Here is a 20414-nt window from a genome sequence, read left to right on the forward strand (position 1 = left end):
TCGTGAAAACCGCTGAATTCTAGTAAGCTGCGGGCCATCTTGAAGCAGCTCATACAACGCTTTTGCAATGCCAAGTGTTGCACAGACTGAAAAAGAAAAGCTCACAGTCTCTAGTGCTTGTCAGCAAACTATGCAATCCAGGCCTTACCAAGTGCCATAGTGTTCGGAGCTTTACCTCGTACAATCGTTGTCCTGCCTCGGCTTGCTGACCAGGTCCAGGTACCCCGTCCTACAATGAACCTCTTCTGACTGTTGAGATACTATACAAAGCAAGTCTGCCCTCGTGGGGCCAGGTGCTTCCAGCATCTCCCCAGGTACTCTGACTATGCACCTTGGGAAGTACAAATGCGTACCTTGTTTCGAACCAGACTGTCGACAGGCTGGCGGTCTCCATGCATGCGTCTGTGGTATGTAGCACCATCCTGGAGCATCGACCAGTATGATATTATCTTAGTCTACTATGAGCACATCAAGCAAATACCTACATACGAAGGGGTTCATCCGAGGATGGACAAGACTCTTGTGCGATCACGGTTCGACAACATTCATGGCTGTCATCTGGCAAACGTTGATCTGTCTGGAACATCGCTCTATATGCCAGCCGTTTTAGGCGTGCGACTGTCAATCGGTCTCGGCCTTTCAGTCGCAAAGAGAGCGTGTGGGCATCTAAACAACAGGCTATTTGCCAGCCAGTCTCGGGTCCTTACTTGGCACCAATTCAATGGAAGGCCGCATGATAGGCACCTACTTAGACGGCTCTCATATCCGAGGGATCGGTAAACGTCACAGGTAGGCCTGTCGCACGGACACGGTTGCAGGGCCGAAAATTATACCAGCATTCAGAGGTTGGACATATACGACTTGATTTTCCCGCTTAGACTTCTGCGCAGGAACGACTTTGTCAATGCACTGTTGGCAAGTGTCTATTTGCATCATCGGATCTTTAACCCAATTACATTCTTCTTTCAAACCCGCAATGAAGGTCCGACACGGCGGGAAGGTTGGACAGATTATGAAGCGAGCTACAGGCCTGAGCAACAGGAGCTCCCACATTTCCAGAGAGGCTGTCAAACCCAGGACCATCGTGACGGCATCAGCGCGCGAATGGAGCCACGATCGAACCAACCGTTTTCATGCCGTTGTTATTTATACATTCTTGAGCAACGTATCCCCATACATATATCCCTCAGAGGAGCTGACGAAAATGGAGTGAAGGATGGAGGTCTGTTCATCCTTCGTACATGCAGTGGCAAGACGGCTAGCAAAATCCTGTTCATTGATCTGGAAACAGTACCGTGCTTGAGCGATACAACTGCAGGAGCGGATCTTGTGATCATGCGACCGTCATGCTTCCTTCCTGCAGTGATGCTGATATTTTCCCCCGACATGTACATTCAGGGAACGTGTATAGCCTATCAGGCTCTACTTGGTACACTGTCCATTGTGCTCGGGCTTCATGTAGCAAACCATGTGCATGAGATCGCCCTTCCTGCCAGGAATATCTCGTGTCCAACCACCTATTGCTTACTCGGGCGAATTGATGGAGCTCAGCGATAATCCTAATCCTTCTGTTCCTCTGCGCTCTGCGCATAGCATTTATTTGAAAATGGTGGTTGTTGGTACATGGCATTTTGTTCTCGCGGACCAAACCATCCAGCTAAGCTCCGAAGGGGAGCACAGCTCTCAGTACGGACCAGGGTTTATGCAGCACCGTATATCAAGACGGTGGTACTGTACTGGGTATGTAGGTACATAGTCCAATCTCGTGGCGGGCAGCTAGAAAAGCCTTGTTTCTCGCTGCAGAAGAAAAGACCCTCCCCCTACCCGCTTCTTGCCAAGGCTCGATTTGTTTGGAGAGTGCCCAAGATAGCAACGGATAAGCCACACGGCAGCACTAGACTGCACGGGGAATTGCAGACGAGCTCCTCCCCCTTTTCTGGGGTGGCGCAGCCTCTTGGGCATTGGGCAGCGCTGCTCCTCGGGCCCCAGGCATCGACTAGGGGAAGGCCCCAAGGGGGGCCATTTTTCCCAAATACCGAGTACGAAGAGTAGCTGTCTGAAGTGTGAGGTACAAGGTACCTAGGAATTGGTTACGGCCGCGTGCCAAAGCGAGGTACCTTGCTCTTCACCTCGACGTCACACAACACTCGATGCAGCTCTGTAACAGAAGCATGAAACGCATTGCCTCAGCTTGACCCAAACTGGTGAACTTTGCTTCCCTGGACAACTGTTGGCATGATCGGATCTTGGTTTGGGGGAATTGATGGAGGAGGGCTTTTGTGTCCTTCCGCCACGGTTGACCGGTTTTAGCAGCCTCGAAGCCATGATGCCTTAGGTGCCCAGTTGGTGCCCCTCGATGCCCAGGTGCCTACCGCCTCTTTTTAGCCAGACATGTGCAGTGCCGGACTGCTACCGTCCACTATCCTGATTCTAACCCTGCCCTGACCAAGCCTAACCTTGTGCCTGCATAGCCTGTAGGTGATTTAGGTCATGTCAGTATAGCTCGGCTCGCAAACAAAGCAATACCAAGGCATCGGCTGCAGCCAACCATCCGCCATTGGTGTCCATCTCTGTCCATATCTGCCTGTCGTCCACCCACATCGTCTCCATTCCTGTCGACACACTCCCACTTTTGCTTTTCCTCACATCCACTTCTGCACCTGCACCGGCTTCTGCATCTGCAATCTTGCGCCAGCATTTCCGTTCGTTCATTGACCGTCCCTTTTCCGGGGAGTGTTGACGCTGTCGATCTCCTCCGGTGCCTTCATGAGTAACTTGGGACTCACCGTCACTTACTCCGATACCACAAACCCACAACCCAACCTCTCCCTCGGACTCTTTGGGTGCCTTTCACTTGACTCCAGTCCTACCATAATCTGGGTCCTTATATTCTATTGCACCCGTGTGAAATTGTAAACGCCATACGCCTTACGAAAGACACCATGACCAAATTAACAAAGAATCCTCCACCCGCCTACCCAGGCAAATCCAACTCCAATTCCCCCGGCTCTCTTCAGAACGCTGTGCCATATGAGAATCTGCCACAGGGCACGCAGCCGCCCGTGCCCGTCACCACGGCTGTGTTACCCAGTTCCTACAATGATCCTCTGCCTGACACGAACCCTTTCTCCCCAAACTTCAACCCGGGCCCAGTATCAAACGCTTCTCAGCAACCAATGCTATTCTCCCCCGTCTCGCCGATTGCTGAATCAGAGCCGATTGAGCGCTCCGCGCAAGCACCAGTCCAAGCGCCGAAGCCTCAGAGACCCAATGCCGATCAAAGAAAATCGGTCGACCTGCGCCGCCTCGATGGAAAGCCATACCCTGGATCCAACCCTGCTCCCGAGAAAGAGAAGCCAAAGATAGTCAAGGTCGCGAAGGATATGCACGATGGTGCGCTGCCACCAGTATACAAACGTCAAGCGTCCGATCCCATCAACCCCTCCGAGGTCGCAAGTGCTCTGTCAAATACGCACAAGTGTGGGAATTGTGGAAAGAAACATGGTCAGAGTAATGGCCACGGACACAGTTGCAATCAATGTGGGAAACGCAAGTCCAATGCGCCAGAATCGACTCCTCCCGCTTTTGCACCCGTTCCAATGCCGACTGCGGCGACTCATGCTCGGACTTTTTCCGAAGGGCAGGCGTCTCACGGCTCGTCGTCCAGACTGTCAGAAAGCACCGCGGGGCTTTCTGGTTCACCAAGCTCATCAACTGGAACGCGGTGTTGCACGAAATGTGGAAGGTACAAGCGACCAGCCCCAGTCCCTAACCCATTCGACCAGCTCCGTCCAAATGGTTCAGGTCCTGCAACCGCTCCAATGCCCATGGCGAACCACCCCGCCATGAGACCAGGTCTCTCCATCCAGCCAAATGCGCCAGGAAACAACCCAGCGTATCCCAAGATCGACGTGATTCCTCCCTCGGCCTCGACCTACAAAGCGGTCAACTCTCCCTTCTCAAACTATGGAGATGACTCTCCTCTTGTAAGCAAGGCAACCAAGCAAGAGTTCAAATTATTCCGTAATTCTTCCCTTGCGCGCTCCCTGTCTCGTCGCCTCAGCAAGAAGGACAAGACCCCCGCTTCAGCGGCAGCAGCCCCTCTTCCAAGTCAACAACTCGCACGCCAAAGTGGCGAACAAAGTGCAGGCACTCTGATCAACATGATCAGCACTGCCATGCAGGGACCTGGCAATGAGCGAGACCCCCAATACTGCAAACTGACGGCCGGCGGTGAACCAGCAGATCGTCCTCAGACTCCGTTTTCGTTCGTCGGCGGCAAGGACGAGCAAGATGCTTTTGAGATGGTTGACCTCCGTGACCGGACATCGGTTTCCAGCCACGCCAGCCAGGATAGCATGAAAGAAGTGCTGGGACCTCAGATCAGTGTGACACAATCAGACAGCGAGTATCAAACTGGTGTCCCAGACCACATTGATGTCATTCCCCGATCCAGGTCAGTCGAGGCACAGAGAGATCAGCACTTGTCGGTGAATGGCGCAGAAAACAGACCCCCCATCACACGATTCAAGAGCTTGAGACAGGGCGTGTCAAGAATGGGCAGCGTCAGCCGCTCGACAAGCTTGAAGAGACTGGGCAGTTTGAAGACTGTGCACCATGCTTGGTACGTTGAGGGGACTGATGGTAATAACGAAAACATTGTTCCTGTCTTCTAGAGTTGGCCTCGGGGAAATATGTTTTGGGTTGGTATTGTATTCATGATGGGAAGGGATTTATGATTTCTGAGATGATACCATTTGAGCTCGCACACTTGATCTTTCTCCTTATTTAGAATTAATTCGGTATCCCGTATTCCAAGCTTTGGATTTTAAAAATCGATTGCAAGTCTGTCGATTATGTTGTGCTACATTACATAGCCAGCTCTTGGTGACTAGGAGATGACCAATTCGGCCTTCTGCGGCCTTGTGCAGCCTCGTGGAGCCTCGCGGGGTGATGTCAGTGTAGCTTTCCAACCCCATTTGCGCACTTCCACCGCAGCGGGTACTCTACTCGTGGATTGACGGCCAACTCTCTCGACGACCAATCATTCTTCACCTGCGATCCTCGATATCTGGATATATCTGCCCACGCTCTCTGACTGAGTTCAAGGTCAAGCTGGCAGCATTCGCTCTCCAACACGCCCTCCGCCGTCTGGAGGAAGAGCGACAAGCCCGAGCAGGCAACATGGGCGACCTCCAATTCGCGAAGCAATTCCTTTCGTCTCTAGACAACAAACCGAGCAAGTACCAACCTGACCATGTCTTTGATCCGCAAACATTTCAAATGCGGTTACCGGTAAGTCTTTGCACCACTTCGACCCCGCGGCCACCCAATGGGCGGGCGGGCTGGCCTGTACCAAGAGTGCCCCAAGCCCAAAGGGCATGTTGTGAATCCGACAGGACGCAGTCGCTCGAAAAGATGAGATAGTATCTACACTTGCTAACGAGGCCACGTTTATCACGAGCAGTATACCTTGCCCAAGCTCTCAACACCGCCACACCCGCCGCCGCCCAAATCCATCCCCGCGACCGAACCAGCACCAGGCTCCGAACCCTCCACGCCCACCATCACCCTGCTATTGAAATCCCCGCGCAACCCAAATATGACCCTCATCCTTCAGTCCATACCGCCTGCAACGACGACAATCCAAGTGCTAAAAGAACAGATCCAATCATGCCTAGGTGGACCGAGCGTGGTAAATCTAGACAAGATCAAGTTGCTCTTAAATAAGAAGCCCGTCCCCCCAAGTAAACGAACCGTTGCAGAGGCTCTGGAGGGATCTGGTATCACCACGGGGTCAGATGTCGAGCTTGGAGTGATGGTCATGGGCGGCGCTCCTGACCCGCCTCAGACCCATATAACGGCGTCTCTCCACCACACGATAACGGCGGCTTTGGTGACGGCGGCGAAGGCAGGTCTGCAGACTGAGACCAATCAAACGGGAGCGCAAGGAACGCCAATGGAAGGTGTGGAAACGTCAACGACGAGCGTCCTGGAGTCAAGGGAGTTTTGGGATGACTTGCAAAGGTTTCTGGAGCAGAGGATACGGTCGCCCGATGAGGTCGGGAAGATAAAGGGGCTGTTTGAACGGGCGTGGAAGAGCTCGATAGAGAAGCCTTGATCTTGGTATTGTGGTATAGCGAGCCGTTGAGGAGAAGTAACTTCAAATCGTTGATCATGTCGCTGAAAGGAAGGCCTTTCTCGATCGGAAGTGTTGTCTGTCGTCTGTCGTCTGTCGGCCACAGATGGTGATAGGAGGAAATTCAGATCCATGAAAGTCCATGAAGAAACAGCTCTAGCCGGTCTAGCCTCGCTGCTGTCCAGCGTGTGCGTCATGAGTGCCAGAGTGCAATCTATGTTGGGATGTGATATGCCGATTACAACCTACCCACCAGAGAAGGCCCCTTGTACGAAGACTCCTTGTATAAAGGCCTTGTAGTAAGTGAGCGACCGATGCCGGATCGGATGGCTTCCTACACAGTTCAGGACATTTTGAAAACGGGGCTGGAATTAGCGTACATTTTACATTTTAGGATTTATATTTTGCCCTCGCGTTGAAGTTGACTTTGTCAAGATCTTGGCCTTAAAATCGTCGCTGACATTACTATATATACAATTTGATACGTACACATCCCCGTGCGTACGTCTGGATATATGCATGTATACATTAAACGCCCTGACGATCCCTTTCAACGTTCCCGTGCGCCGCGCTACGTATGTAGATAGATACGTATATTTACGGGCGTTTCGGCGTCTGTGCGCTGCACGCTGTTCCCTGTGCAAGCCATGTTCGGACCTTGTTAGTAGCCTTAGCTGTTTAGATATCCAAAGGAGGGGAGGGAAGCTGGTGGATGGATGGATGGATGGATGGATGGGTGAATGATCTCCATTTTAGAAGACTGTGCCAGATGAGATGGCGTTCTTTTCTTTAAACATTGCTCCGGATACCTATATCTCAAGAGTATCTGTATACAATACCCCGTTTACTGGACCACTCCCAGGGCCGACCTTGATCCTCCATCATCACCACCACCACCACCACCATCATCCGTTGACACGCGTATACGTCTGCTGCCAGGGAATGCTGCCGTTTTGGAAATTCAGCTCTGTCGTGGTGTTGAAATCCCACCAGAAGTCCAGATACTCGGGATAGCCCAGCGCGGAGACGTTGCACATCTGCGCAAAATTTGGCCCGCGAGCGATCATAGCACTGTAATCGCCCAGCGGACACGAGAAGCCGGGCCCGGATTGACATGTCGGCCAGGGCACCACGGCCTCGTTGATCAGGGCTCGGACGTAGACGCCGGGTGGGGTCGGAGCCGAGGTAGCATTGCACGACAGGCGTTCCAGGACGAGATGGCCGCCCATGGGGACGATGTCGGTCGATCTGTAGGGGTTCGGGAACGGGATCGTATCGTTTGGCAAAGGTGATGAGGGCACGTCCAGACCCAATGCCGCGACGACGGGAGTGATGTTGGCATCGTGGGCGCTGTGAAAGTCAAAGAAGAAGGCGTTAAATTGGAGCTCCGCACAGGACAATGGGGTCTGTACTGACAAATTCCACCACATGGTTCCGTGGCTCGGACCGGCTTCAAGAAGTGCAAGGGACGCATTTGCAAAGACTTGGCCTACAGCGACCTCGTATGGATCCCCAGGACTAAGGGGGGATTTAAAAGTCAGTGCAGTTCTCGAAGAGGATGGTAAGTTTCCACTGGATTCTTGGACGTACCCTGAGCAATAATAGTAAGTCAAGTCTTGAATATAACCGAATGCCACCCATTCGTCAAGCGTGAATGCGTCCACCCAAGGCGAATATGGACGAGCTTGAAGCTCGTAGGGGGCCACGCCTATAGTCAGAGGATGCCAAGTTAGCAGCTTGTCCGTCCATGTAGACATGTCCTGCTAGTCGAAAAGGAGGGTTCTCACTCATCAGCGTCGCGATGTCGCTGGAGTTCAGATTCAGGCCTGGATTCTGAGAATTCAATCTCGCCGCAGCCACGTTGAATTGAGGCAGGCTTCTCGAGGCATAAAAGCACGCGAGTAAGCTTGTATCGGCAGGGCAGCTAGGAGTCAAACTGTTTGCTCCCCGCGTTGCATTTTCGGAAATTACGTTGATTGCGGCATTGGTAGAGTAGTTGTATCCGAAGAATCCCATACCGAAATATCTCGCCGTCTCGATGACACGCTCGTAGTCACTAGCAAAAATGGGGACAACCGAGTCTCCGTCCCAGAGGTGGCCATAGCGAGCTCGATACTCGGACCCTTGTCTCAAGGCATGTAAGAGTCCTGAATACGGACCGGAGAATGTTTCCTGTTCCAGGTAACCTGGGTCGCTGATATAGAAGGTCCAGTCGTTCAGGAAAGCGAGGTCTCCCGACCATTGGGAAATACCCGACGAGTATAGCTTTCTGAGCACGGCTTCAAGTCTCCCATATGTCGTGGCGTCGGGGTACCGCTCCCCGTGACGCATTAGCATAATGACCTGATCAACAGCACAACCCGGAGGAGGATTGGGGTCGATCCCGTAGCCCGTGCGGTCTGAGTAAGGACCAATACCGCCGACATATTTGAGAATGTTGTAGGAGTCAGCGAAGGTTTGGGAAAACTGTTTCTCGAGGTAGGCCGATGAGTAAGGTCGCGAAGCTGCGAGAGCCCCAACGGCTCCAACAACCGTGGTGAGTACAACCTTGAGCATAGCCATAGCTGATAGGTACCAACGACGAGGAAAAGAGTTGAAAGACCCACCTTTTGCTCGGGGGAAAGGGACAAAGATTAATATAGAGAGATAAGAAAGGCTTCATGATGGATGCAAAAGCAATAAGCTCGAAGCATCCCTCGGCTCAGATCGCTAGAAAGCTTCGCATGAGCTTCAGCCCGACACTGCGAGCTTGTAAAGGGACTTCTTGTCCAGAGCTGCTTCACAGACTAGAACACACACGTGAGAATCGAGGAAGAGATCATTGGCCATCGAGACTTTGGGAGGAAGCCGATATTTGGTGAAAAGTTTTGTTGGTGCGCACATCGGCAAGAGCAGAGAGCTCCCCCAATCTCCCAGCACAATAATGTGCATAAGGACAGTGAGGACGGCGGCAAGCGTCCTTCGTCCATTGTGTTCGGAAGCCGTGCCGATGTGGTGCTAATATTCTTCACGGCAATAGGCGAGCTGGCGAAGCCCACGTGCGTGTCCTCTCTTCGAGTCTTGATCCAGATGGGCGGAGATAGACGTGAGGTAGACAGCAGGGCACTGCGATCGTTTAACGACTTGGACGTCCACAAGGAAAGGGAGCGGATTCAGTTGATACTTACGGTCAGCTCCTCGAAAACCCAAGATAAGCTACCATTATTGGCCTCATGCGATGGCTCAGCCACCAGAGCCTCACCACCATCACTAGCCTCACCCCTGAGCCAGCCAGCCTCGCTGGTAAATGCGGTCCTAAAACTTCCGAGTCTCAGCAAAGAGAATAACAACAACGACATTGGGCATGCTTCTCATGAAAGGCAGTGTATATGGACCGAGTTTCTGGCATAGAATTGTCTACTGAAACGCTCAATGAACCGTGGTGAATTCGTCAGCAGTCGAACACCTCGTTTCCGTGTTCTGACAGCAAGACATTTTATTTTTGTACGGCACAGAATTCAATATGGGGGAATTCCGGAACTTCAATTCGGTTTTGCAACCTCTTATTTTCTAGTTTCTAGGATATTTTTAGGTCCGACAACCTAGTGAAGAAAGCGTGACAACCCAATCAAACGCCTTTTCGCTGATGCAAAGTTTGCCGTTAGATTGGTCTGCGTTGGTGATGTGTCATCTCGTATCATAGAAGTGAAGATGCTGAAGAAATTTCATGAAGTCGTGTAAAAATTGAGTGATGGCTAGGGCAAGTTGAATATCCTGAGAGACCCGTCACTCAAAAAAAGCCGCCCCGCCCCTCCCAAACCAATTCTGGTTCCCGAGACATGCCGCCGACAATCGGTTTGATCAATCCGCTGTTGTACAGAAACCGAAAGCAATGGTGAAAATGCGTGGATTACAAGCGAGCAGGTGAATGATGGATTCAGGCTTCCCAGCGCTTCGCATTGGCTGCAGTCATGGAGAAATCAGAGGATATTCCTGGGGAGCACTTCATGCCGTTCATGGGGATGACGGCGCTCCAGCTTCCGGAGGCGCAGCGCTGGAAGCTGTTGCCGTTGATACAATTCCAGAACCCTTCGTTAGGGCATGGACCGGTTAGCGCACCGGCAGCAGAGCTGTTCGATGCTGCAGAAGAGCCGCCAGTTGGAGTCGTTGTGGGAGCAGTTGCCGCAGCGGTGTTGGAAGGAGCCTGTTGAGCGTTAGTAATAGTCGAGGGTGATGAAGTGGTGGAAGCACTTACGGTGCTGTAGGCGGCACCTGCGGGGATTGTGGTGGGGACGACCTGAGGAAGGTCAGTGACAGTTGAAGACGGGACGACGGAGGAGGTAGGTACCGAAGATGCACCACTAGCAAAGTTTCCAGGAACCGCGCTGGCCGGAGGGCTCGCCGTATATTGCCCAGCATTGCCACTAGCGAATGCGGGTGCAGAAGATGGCGGACCAGCAGCATAGCTGGTAGGAGCTGCAGTGGCAGTGCCAGAGGCGGCAGGAATAGATCCGGTGGGTTGTTGAGGGGTGTTATTACCATTGGAACCGCAAGACAGAGTGGTGTACGGCCCCGAACCCGCAGATTGGACATCAGCGCCTGGATTGGGGAAGACATAGTCGAAGCTCTCGGGGGTGGTGCATGTGTTTATGGCTGCCAAATTGGCCACAAACATGTCCGGGAATGACGTCTGTCGCTTGGAAGCCTTTGGAGCTGGCATATATCGCTTTTTCTTGGCAGCAGTGACAGTGAAGGGGGCGCAGTTCATGTACATTTCGCGATTCCCGACCTTGTTGAACCAAGTCCACGCCATGGTGTACTCGCCAGGAGTGATGCCTTCAGGAACCGTGAACTGGAATGTCGAAGCGCCAGAGCCATTAGGATCGTCTCCAATATTGCCAGGCGCCGAAGCTGGGCAGCCGCCTTCAATAGACTTGATGACCATCCACTTGGAGTTCTTCGAAGGCTGGAGATCGGTTGTAAGGCTGACTTGACAGGATCCGCCACCATGAGTAGCGCTGCCGATGAAGCTCAGAGTCTGTGGTACACCGATAGCTGCGACATTGCTAGCTCCCTCAGCATCATAGACACCAGAACGCTGCTTGCAGGGGAAATCAGATCCGTCGGCAACGAGTGGTGAGTTGTTGAGGGTTGATTTGCCGTATGGGACAGGAGTCTTCATAATCATGTGAGCATCTCCCGCTGCAGCCAGGAAGGCAAGTGCAGCCAGTGCCGCGGATTTAGAAAAGACCACCATATTGGATGTCGGGATGAATTTTTTGGGTTGAATTTGGAGATAGAAATGAATGTGTTGGGCAGAGCAAATAGCCGGATCGCACTGATACACTTGTCAGTCGTTGTTTGCGGTGTGATGGTGAACTTGAAGGTGAGAACAATAATTTGGAGGTTTAAATATCAAAAGGGTTTGGCAAAGCAGTCGGACAATAGGAGACTTCCAACAATGCAGCACACACAAAGGCAGTGATTCTCGACAATAATCTGCAACAGCCTGTGACCCCGAATAAAGCAATCCAGCCGGCAATGGTGACCACTGTCTGCATGTGACAATGCCATGCTGAAAACAAAGCATCTAATGAGCAAAAGAAGTGAATAGAAGTGCCATACCTTTTGTCACTGACAAAGGAATGGCCGCTGACTTGCTAAGTCAACTGATAGGCAAAAGAATGTATGGTCTGCGCCAGGCAGAATAAAGAGAGGAAGGTCAACAAAGGAATGTAGGACTGGCCTGCCACAGTTGACAAAATGAACGGGATGAGAAGAAGCTCTGGAGCAAGGCGAGATGGGATGAAGTGACTTGGCAGGCTTCTATATAGATTTTGAACAATGGAGGTCGGCAAATGCCCCTGGATGGCAAAGCTGTACCCCGGTCATGCTGGCCATGCTGGTTGGGTTAGTGGTTAGCAAGGGGTACGTGAAACATCGCATTCTATTGGCACGTATGCATTCTATCCTTCGCGTGTGGCAAACTGACGCCCAAGCTGATCGTTCGGAAGTGCAAGCTCGTACGCAAAGCACAGAGCCCAGTCAGAGCCCCGGCCGCTCCGGCCAGAAAACGGAGATTTCTGGACTGGTTTTACAGCTCGTTGAAAGAGAGCTCTGATATACATACATGATTTGCTGCAAAACTGAGAGGTAGAGGTAGTAAGAGCATGGAGAGCTCAATGAATCCCTACGGGACCAGAGTTCGGGGAGCACAAGCTGCAGAATAGGAGATTGGTCCGAGGTACCCCATAGATGGGTGGGGTGCGATAATAGGAGAACGAACAAGGTTTGATCGTAAGTAGCTCGGGATAACGCAGGAGAATTCAATCCGTCCATTTCGGATGGATCCCCTGAGCAGATCGGAGGAGGCTGAAGCTGCCCATTGCGGCGGCTGTGGAAAGGTCAAGAGGTCAAAGGGAGAAGAAAGGACAGAAAGGATGGAATGATCAGGGGGTGAAAATGTGCGGTCGACTGCAGCCAATCGTTAGCCGCGTAATGGTGAGCACCTAGGCCGGAAATGGTTAGCGCCTTCTGCATAGATCCGATACTCCATCGAGTTGATTGGCCAGGGGCTTCTCCATGGCGAGCAGCTTGAAACACCCATTAAAGGCGAGAAGGCTGCTAGCAACCACCAGCTTCGTCACCGCCAGCTCCATTCTCGGAACAAGCAAAGGAGCGCCTGGGTTCTCGCCCTCCCAACCTTCCCTAAAATACCTCCCCACCACCTCGGAATGTTGCGTCAGGTGGCTCGGGGTCAAACGCTGTCGCTGGCAGGGCTTTGTCCCAGGTCCAGAGGCGCAGTTGCCGCACAGGGCATGTCCGACCAGCTTTTGCTTCGATGGAGCTTCGCCTTTGACATAACCACGAAAGGTCTCGGGTGCGGTCTCTTGAGCGGGAGTCCTGTCTACAAGTAGAGTGTCTTGTATGAGACATTCTGGGTGGAATGTTGTTTGTCTTGGACGTGGTCAGATCAAGGGATCCATAGGTATGTGTCGCCACCTCTAGTCTGTGCAACCATCCAGGCTTCTGCGCATGCAGCCTTGAGAAGTGCCTTCAGCTTGTCAAGGATGACCTGTCCTTTCGAGCGGGCCTAGGCAAAGACTAAGCAGAGTTCCTCACCTTGACGGCGACCCGCAAACGTCGTCGCCCCTTTGCCAACCTGATTCTAAGCTTCAGGACGCGCCACTGCCAAGGGCAAATTTTGAAAGATGGAGAACCAAGAAACCAAAAACCATGGAAATGACAACCAGGTCACGGCCAAATTGGGGAGTGCCCGTGTTCAGTCGCCATGAGACGAGGTTGAATTAATGAATTGGTTTGCGGTACTCAGTAGAGCAGCCCAGGGCTTTGGACATCTAGTGAAGGCAGAAAGACAGCGTGAGGCACCCTCTTCATGGTACGAGTCAAATCCGACTTTGACCATGCATTCGAGTTCTCACATCCTACCTAGGACGACGACGGGGATTTGTTCAGGAGTGATTACGCTCTGAGCAAAGGCCGCTCCCACAAGGCAGCAACATCGACCACAAGGCAAAAAGTCGAGGAGTTGAGTGGCAAACTGTATCACCTGTCATGTCCTGTGGGATGGTGATACTGTCCTTCAGTGAAGATCCAAGTTGTCATTTATTCAACGAGCGGGACATTGCGCATGGATTCCAAGTACGTCAGTGAGCTCGGCCCTGTCACTCGTGGCAACAGGTATCATCTACCATTGGCATGATCAACTTTTTGTTCACCGAGCATGGGTACCCTCGTACACGTTAAGCATCTCTTCTTGACATACGAGGGACATAGTCGATCTCATCACCGGAATCCAGAGCGGAGTTCCCGGAATATAGTTTTTCCGTCAACACCGCATGGATCTAGTATACCTCTTCCTGCAAGTCCAAATCTACCCTCATTACCTCGTACTATGGAACACATACACGGTATACAAGGAGACATTCTTCCTTTTAGACCGTTGCACAAGATTTGTCTTGGTTCATAATGTCAATATAGGGATATAAGCGTACACCACAGTCCTTCTTTACCCTCGCTCTCACGAATTTTCCGTTTCCATCATGCCTTCAATAGCCACGCCGCCTCTTTCGTCTCTGCTCTCATGGCGCACTCTCGCGGTCCTCTTCGCCCTGGTTAATCTCAAATCGCTGCCTTTAGCCTGGCACGCGCGCCTGTTCTACCGCACGTTCACGAACTGGTACACACATGCGCGGGTGCAGCGCAGCTTGGAATCGCAGTCGAACTCCTCTTTCTCGGTGCACCCTCTTTTTCAGCCTGTGTCCATATTCACCCGCTCCCCGCTCCTCGAGACAGACTACAACCTGCACAAATCGAACAGCACCTACTTCATCGACCTGGACGAGAGTCGGACGGTGCTCATGACGAAGCTCCTGATCCCGGGCTTGAAACAAGGGAATAAGAACCTCGAGCGCGAAGGCCACCGGGGTCCCCTGAGCGTCATCTTGGGCAGCGTCCACACGTCCTTCCACAAGGAGATCAAGCCGTACGAGCGTTACGAGGTCCGCTCGAGGATACTTGCGTGGGATAATAAGTGGATTGTGGTGGGGAGTTGGTTCATCCGGCCTGCGTCGCGGAGGGGGCAACACGAAGTCATCTTGGCTTCGGCGCTGAGTAAGTACGTGGTGAAGAAGGGCAAATTTACCGTTTCTCCAGAAAGATGCTTTGTCACTGCGGGATGGCTGCCGCGCAGGCCGGCGAACTGCAACGTCGGCGCAGACCAACAAGACAATCCCGGGACGAGGGAGTCATCATCAGAAGAGTCGGAGCCTGCAACGACACCGCCACAGGACCTTCCTCCCACCGACACCGAAAACACGACCACCACAACCACAACCAACCCATCCTCTGAACCATCGCTAATACCCACGCCTCAAGAAGGCTCTTTTGCAGCCCCGATCCCAGCATCCACAACGCTGCAAAACACGGACAACATCGTGGCAAAGCTCGAGACGGCCGCGGCAATGACCGGCGCGGCGGCCATCTCGTCCTCCTTGGAGCCCCTCGCACCGCTCACGGCCCGCGCTGGCGGCGACGAGTGGGATTGGCACCGGATCGAGATGGAGCGGATCCGCGGGCTGCAGGTCGCGCAGAACTGGCTGTCGTTGGACAAGGAGCTGATGCACGAGTTCGTCAAGGGATAGCATCCTCATCCTCTCAGCGCCGGCGGGTTCATGTTTCGAGGCTGGGCCGGAGACTTTGAAAGTTGGGGCATTGATTGATTGAACCCAAGATCCGACAACTTTGCACAGCACTGCCCCGGACTGTGCGGCCATGTTGCGGACGAGGTGAGGATCGTGCGGAATCCAAAAGTCCCCGGATGTGACTTGTTTTGCCTGGACTGGCCGGCACTTGGCTGGGCTTGACAGGCTGGAACTAGACCGACTGGCAGGTTGAATGGCTGACTGACTGTCAGATTTCTGGGGACTGGGTCTGTCTCCTTCACGATCTGGGTCGTGGCCCCGGTCCGTGGTTGGGTCCAGGTCTAGGTCTGGACCTGGAGCTCTTTGCGGGCCTGTGCGACATTGACGATTCGACACTGTACAAGTACGTACGTATAGATGTGTTAGAAGGCGTATCCATTTGGGGTAGAGGCGAGGCTAGACCAAGCACGTTTTCAGGCATGCATCATGGCAAAGTGACGGCGTCCCAGGCGCTACTGTTAGATGTAAATATCTAATATCTGTATATATTTATATTATTACCCGGTCCTGCAAGGCTTTGCGCGTGCCAATCATGATTTTAATGAACCATAGACATTTCGGTCTACTTTTTTTTTTCTGCATTAGAGCAAGTAGTATAGTATGTGCGCTATTGTATATAATATAGGGGGAATTTTTGGCTCGCTCTCCGAGACATAGTCGGAAGACTTGGGAAACAAGAACAACGTCGTTTTCGCCCTGTGGTGATAGACCCTGATCCACTCACATCTCGCCGCCGGCTCCTCCTTTTTGACGCCGTTCTTTCGTATTCCATTTACTCCGTCAAATGCCAAAATTCTCTCATCAAATGGGATGTAGGTGCGCGACGTAGAGGACCTCGTGAGCTCCATGTATGGGGGGGGGGGGGGAGGGGGGGGGGGGTTAAAGATTGAAAGATCCATAACTGTGAGAATCCATCATCGTCGTCGGAGTGGTTGATGTCGGTAGGATTGTAGTAATGTACACAAATGGGACTGTTTGTCAGGTGTTGCGAGATCACGGCTGATTGGCTGGCTGGCAGACGTGATCGGCTTTTTGGAACTTCAGCAGGCTCGAAAGCTGGTGTTTCCGTGGAAAGTCGCTTTCTCTTGGTGGAGGTTGCTGAAAGTTGGGTGGCTTCCTCGATCTATTCCTTGTGCTCTTGCTCTTGCTTCTTCTTGCCGTTGCCGTTCTTGTGCCTCTTGTGATGCTCTTTCTCATACTCCTCCCTGGCCTTCAATCGTTGTTCTTCCTGCTCGACCATCTCCTTCCACAGATCATCGTCTCCACTGCCGGTTCCCTGGTTTGAAGTGTCTCTCTCGACCTGTTTCTCCAACATGCGCTTGTGTTCAGGATCAGTGGGATCGATATATCTGACTGTCTCCCACCTGTTCTGTCCGCTTCTTTGATCGGCGATCTCGAATGCGGCGGTTGCGATCAAGACACCAACGGTGAGGAATTGGGCGTAAACTCTTGCCTGTACAATCTTTTGCTGTCCGGTGAGGAATTTGTTTCTGTTAACCAGGGCAAAGGCGGCAAACATGGAGCCAACCCATGATCCGAAAACAATCTTGTACCGTTCTTTTCGACCAAAGTCCATTGCTCGCTCGGTCCATGTCTTGTTTGCTTTTTCCAAGGTCGCCTGTTCGGATTGGCGCTGGCGGTATGCGACCTCTTGGGGGTTCTGAGAGGCCTCGTAGGCACGGGAGTAGTGGTCTGCATTGACGATGCCGGCGAAGGTGCCGGCCGATGTAACAAGAAATGCTTTGAGAGGGAGCGTGAGGTTCCGGAAGAAGTGGTAACGTCGATGAGCGAAGGCCACACCGACGAAACCTACGGCAAGACCTGCGAGACCGCCGATGGTGCCACCGATGAGGGTCTGGCGGTAATGTTCAGCTTCTTGTTCCTTGGTGAGGAGCTTCATGATGGTGGTGGTGGTGGTGTTGGTGGTGGTGGTATGATGTCAAAATATCGAGGTGGGTATAGTGTATAGATAGGTGAGGGGAACGGTGCAGCGGCGGCGGCGGCGGCGGCGGCGGGACCTTTATATGTTATGTGGTTGCGATGGCAAAAAACGAGAACGCAGGTGCGACTGAGGTGGCCAAAAGGTCAATGCTATATACCTGCACAAGTTCAGTTTCGTGTGGTGAAGCTAGCAAAAACCCACTGAGCAGCAAAAGAAGCCGGAAGTGATTTACCGATGGGTGATTCGCCCACAGCAGCTCTTGGGTCTGGTAAATGAATAAGCAGGCTACCGGTGCGGCATCAGTCAGCCTGCGTTGAGCCAATTTCTTCTGGAAACTCGTCCTATTGCTGGACACAGTAGGTGGCAGCGAAAAGCTCTGTTAAGGAGTTGTCTCGGATATTGCGTTTGTTTTTCGCTTCCTCTCAGTGTGAGGAAGAAGAGGAAGAGGTAAATGAAGCAAAAATGAGACAATCTACTCCGGATGAAGCGCAGTTGCTGAATATGTACCGCACGGAGCGACTTGCCTAGAGCAGCAAAATGGACAAAACGGGCTTCAACGCCTCTTCCTACACTTGTCTGGACCCCGATGACATCACGCGATTGTTCTGTGGGCTGCGGGCTGCGGGCTGCGGGCTGCGGGCTGCGGTCTGTGGTCTGCGGTCTGTGGTCTGTGGTCTGTGGTCTGTGGATGCCGGTTGTTTCCACGGCCAGTCCTCGCTCTGCACCTCTTCACTCCTCACTCCTCAATTCTCACTTCTCACTTCTCCCTTTCCCACCCGTTCATGCCCCTGCCCCTTTGGGGCTGCCCTCACCACGAATCACGACTGGCGCAATCCTTGTTACTTTCCTCACCAGCCACTGGTGCCATCCACGCCCCTGTCTCTTCTCGCCGGAATAATCATGTCAGTCCTCGGCCAGTCCATCTCGTCTAAAACGAATTGCTGGTCAACTCGCCCGGAACTCGCCGCCCATGTCCTCCTCCTACAAGATATGATGTACAAGTATGACGAACGCGAGACCAACGTTTTACCGGGCAAAAGGGGGCCAGCTGTCATAAATTGCAAGAAATGCGCTGTTTTAGCATCTCCACGGAAGAGTCGGGATACCTTCGGGACTCCTTGTCCAAGTACTTGTACCTGTACTTGTGTGTAAAGCCCCTTCTGCCCAGACCTCGCTGGGTTTTTCTTTGCTGCAAATATGGCGTGACTCGCTGCCCTTGATTATTCCAGAAACAGAAGCTTCTTTCTTTTCGGCGACTATCCCACACTAGGGGCGATCGTTAGATCCCTTGGGGAGAAAATAATGTCCCTGACCATATAATGTCAGGAGACTTGGAACCGCGTCTTCGGCGACCACTGAGACTATTGCCACAGGAGTCTACTTGTACATCGATACGCTCAAGGTTGCCTCGGAATAGAGAATCGTACGGGGGATATGTGGCCTCCAGCAGCGTTAGACATTCTTCCGTTTGCAACAGAGGTACTCTTCTGTCCTATTATCTAGTCTGCTGGATAGAGATAGGACCCGGCAAACACCCACCGATGGACTGACCAGTGCACCCGCAAACTCCCAAGTTTCGTCAGGCGTCAATGCCACTGACGACCTCTTCCAACCGCTCATCGGAGACCAGGATCCTGTCGCAACCGTGGTGCACAACGCTGATATGGTAGACCCTCTTCATGTGAAGAACCTCGGCCCCGATGACGAGCGCTTTCAGCTTGATTATTGTTCCATCGATGCCGCTCCGTCGATGCAAGTACCAAGCCCAGTCGCCCGGCCGGAAGCGAACCTCGACCATCATCTTGCCAGAAGGGGACAGCCTTTGACGGCCGTTGCCGTCCTTTGGGACGAGGTGGTACATGGTGTTTTCCCCGCTGGTGTAGTTGTCTGCCTTCTTTGGTGTGCAACGCTTTGCGATGCACCGTAAGACGAGGAAGATGTTTGGGCCGTCGTAATGAACAGGGCTGATCGACTCCATTTCTTCAAGTGCGGCTGCGTCGAATTTAACCGTGTTTGCAACAGTGGTAGGTGAAATGGCCCGACTACAGAGAACGCTATTACCATCGCGGTCGAGGATGAACACTTCTTGGCCGAGTTCGAAGCGCTTGGCTGGGACAGTTGTCGCGGTTGCCGAGGGTGTAACAGGGTTAAGCAGGTCAGATGGACGAACCGAGCTTGCGAAAGGAATTGACAACAAGGATCTTGCTCCCACGGACCCAGATTCGAGTTTGTTGTTTTTGGGGCCGGCGATTTGCACCTCGTGGCCAGGTCTGCTCGGAGAGGAAGAAGTTGGTTGTACGTTGCTGGCTGGTGATGGCAGAGAGGATGATGAGGTAGGTGACTGTTTGTCATGGTGATTTTTGAGCAGCTTGACACGCACAGCAGGTATCTTCAGGGGAGTTCTTGGTAACATCTTGCCTTGGGGATCTTGTCGCGACTCACGGGGTAATGCCACACGTGATCAGTGGAATTTGAGAGTAAGTGGACGCTGAGATATACGCCAAATCACTGAGTGGGAGGCTAGACAGCGACGTCGAATTTGCAAGCGTTACGGTTACGGTCACATCATCGCAACGCTGTCGAATGAATCGCCAAGGTAGGCGCTTAGTCGTCGTGTGAAGAAGCGTCAGCATTATGTCGCGCCGATGAGGACAAAGATCAAGAATCAAGGCAAACTCGCAGCGCCCCTGAACGGCGCGCAGGGTCCGTACGCAATGGAGCATGGCGCGGACAACCAATCTATAAGAGACAGCCGTCGCAATCTGAACTAAACGCCGGTGTCTCTGACACCGAATGGCCTTTTCGGCAGCAGAGGGAGGAGAGTGATGATATGTCATGATGTGATATGATATGCTGCCCTAGAGAAGACCATGAATTCACAATACGCAAGGCGCAATAATGAGGATAAGGTTCCAAATAACATTGCATTCAGTGACTTAGCAGTATAAACGTCACTGTGAGCAGACCACTATGATCAGACGGTGCTGGGCAAAGTCTCCGTCCATCTTCATCGCTGTTGACCACAGACAAGCCTGAGACGGGTAAATTGGATACAAGATGAGTGGATGTGTGATGTCTGCGCAAATCACCACCACGCACCTGAACCTGAAAGCTGCGACTGCCAGTTCCT

The 20414-nt window shown here is 52.6% G+C and overlaps 7 protein-coding genes across 7 annotated transcripts; 3 read left to right on the forward strand and 4 right to left on the reverse strand.

The window, feature by feature from the left end:
- Positions 1-2942: 2942 nt before the first annotated feature.
- On the forward strand, positions 2943-4676 carry A1O5_01208 (uncharacterized protein; the record flags this gene model as incomplete). Its single annotated transcript, XM_007741827.1, has 1 exon — positions 2943-4676. One exon carries the CDS (start codon positions 2943-2945, stop codon positions 4674-4676), a length of 1734 nt encoding a protein of 577 aa, XP_007740017.1.
- A 508-nt stretch (positions 4677-5184) lies between these two features.
- On the forward strand, positions 5185-6121 carry A1O5_01209 (uncharacterized protein; the record flags this gene model as incomplete). Its single annotated transcript, XM_007741828.1, has 2 exons — positions 5185-5295; positions 5468-6121. The coding sequence occupies 2 exons, from the start codon at positions 5185-5187 to the stop codon at positions 6119-6121; spliced, it is 765 nt and encodes a 254-aa protein (XP_007740018.1).
- Positions 6122-7044: 923 nt separating this feature from the next.
- Positions 7045-8701, reverse strand: A1O5_01210 (uncharacterized protein; the record flags this gene model as incomplete). Its single annotated transcript, XM_007741829.1, has 3 exons — positions 7045-7657; positions 7730-7847; positions 7927-8701. The coding sequence occupies 3 exons, from the start codon at positions 8699-8701 to the stop codon at positions 7045-7047; spliced, it is 1506 nt and encodes a 501-aa protein (XP_007740019.1).
- Positions 8702-10055: 1354 nt separating this feature from the next.
- A1O5_01211 (uncharacterized protein) lies at positions 10056-11375 on the reverse strand (the record flags this gene model as incomplete). The annotated part of the gene is made up of 2 exons (XM_007741830.1): positions 10056-10322; positions 10374-11375. 2 exons carry the CDS (start codon positions 11373-11375, stop codon positions 10056-10058), a joined length of 1269 nt encoding a protein of 422 aa, XP_007740020.1.
- Positions 11376-14181: 2806 nt separating this feature from the next.
- Positions 14182-15282, forward strand: A1O5_01212 (uncharacterized protein; the record flags this gene model as incomplete). The annotated part of the gene is made up of 2 exons (XM_007741831.1): positions 14182-14847; positions 14929-15282. 2 exons carry the CDS (start codon positions 14182-14184, stop codon positions 15280-15282), a joined length of 1020 nt encoding a protein of 339 aa, XP_007740021.1.
- Positions 15283-16465: 1183 nt separating this feature from the next.
- Positions 16466-17242, reverse strand: A1O5_01213 (uncharacterized protein; the record flags this gene model as incomplete). Its single annotated transcript, XM_007741832.1, has 1 exon — positions 16466-17242. The coding sequence occupies one exon, from the start codon at positions 17240-17242 to the stop codon at positions 16466-16468; it is 777 nt and encodes a 258-aa protein (XP_007740022.1).
- Positions 17243-18863: 1621 nt separating this feature from the next.
- On the reverse strand, positions 18864-19697 carry A1O5_01214 (uncharacterized protein; the record flags this gene model as incomplete). Its single annotated transcript, XM_007741833.1, has 1 exon — positions 18864-19697. One exon carries the CDS (start codon positions 19695-19697, stop codon positions 18864-18866), a length of 834 nt encoding a protein of 277 aa, XP_007740023.1.
- Positions 19698-20414: the final 717 nt, after the last annotated feature.

This window comes from Cladophialophora psammophila (assembly GCF_000585535.1).
Source record: "Cladophialophora psammophila CBS 110553 chromosome Unknown aczJe-supercont1.1, whole genome shotgun sequence".
NCBI classification, from domain to species: Eukaryota; Fungi; Ascomycota; class Eurotiomycetes; order Chaetothyriales; family Herpotrichiellaceae; genus Cladophialophora; species Cladophialophora psammophila.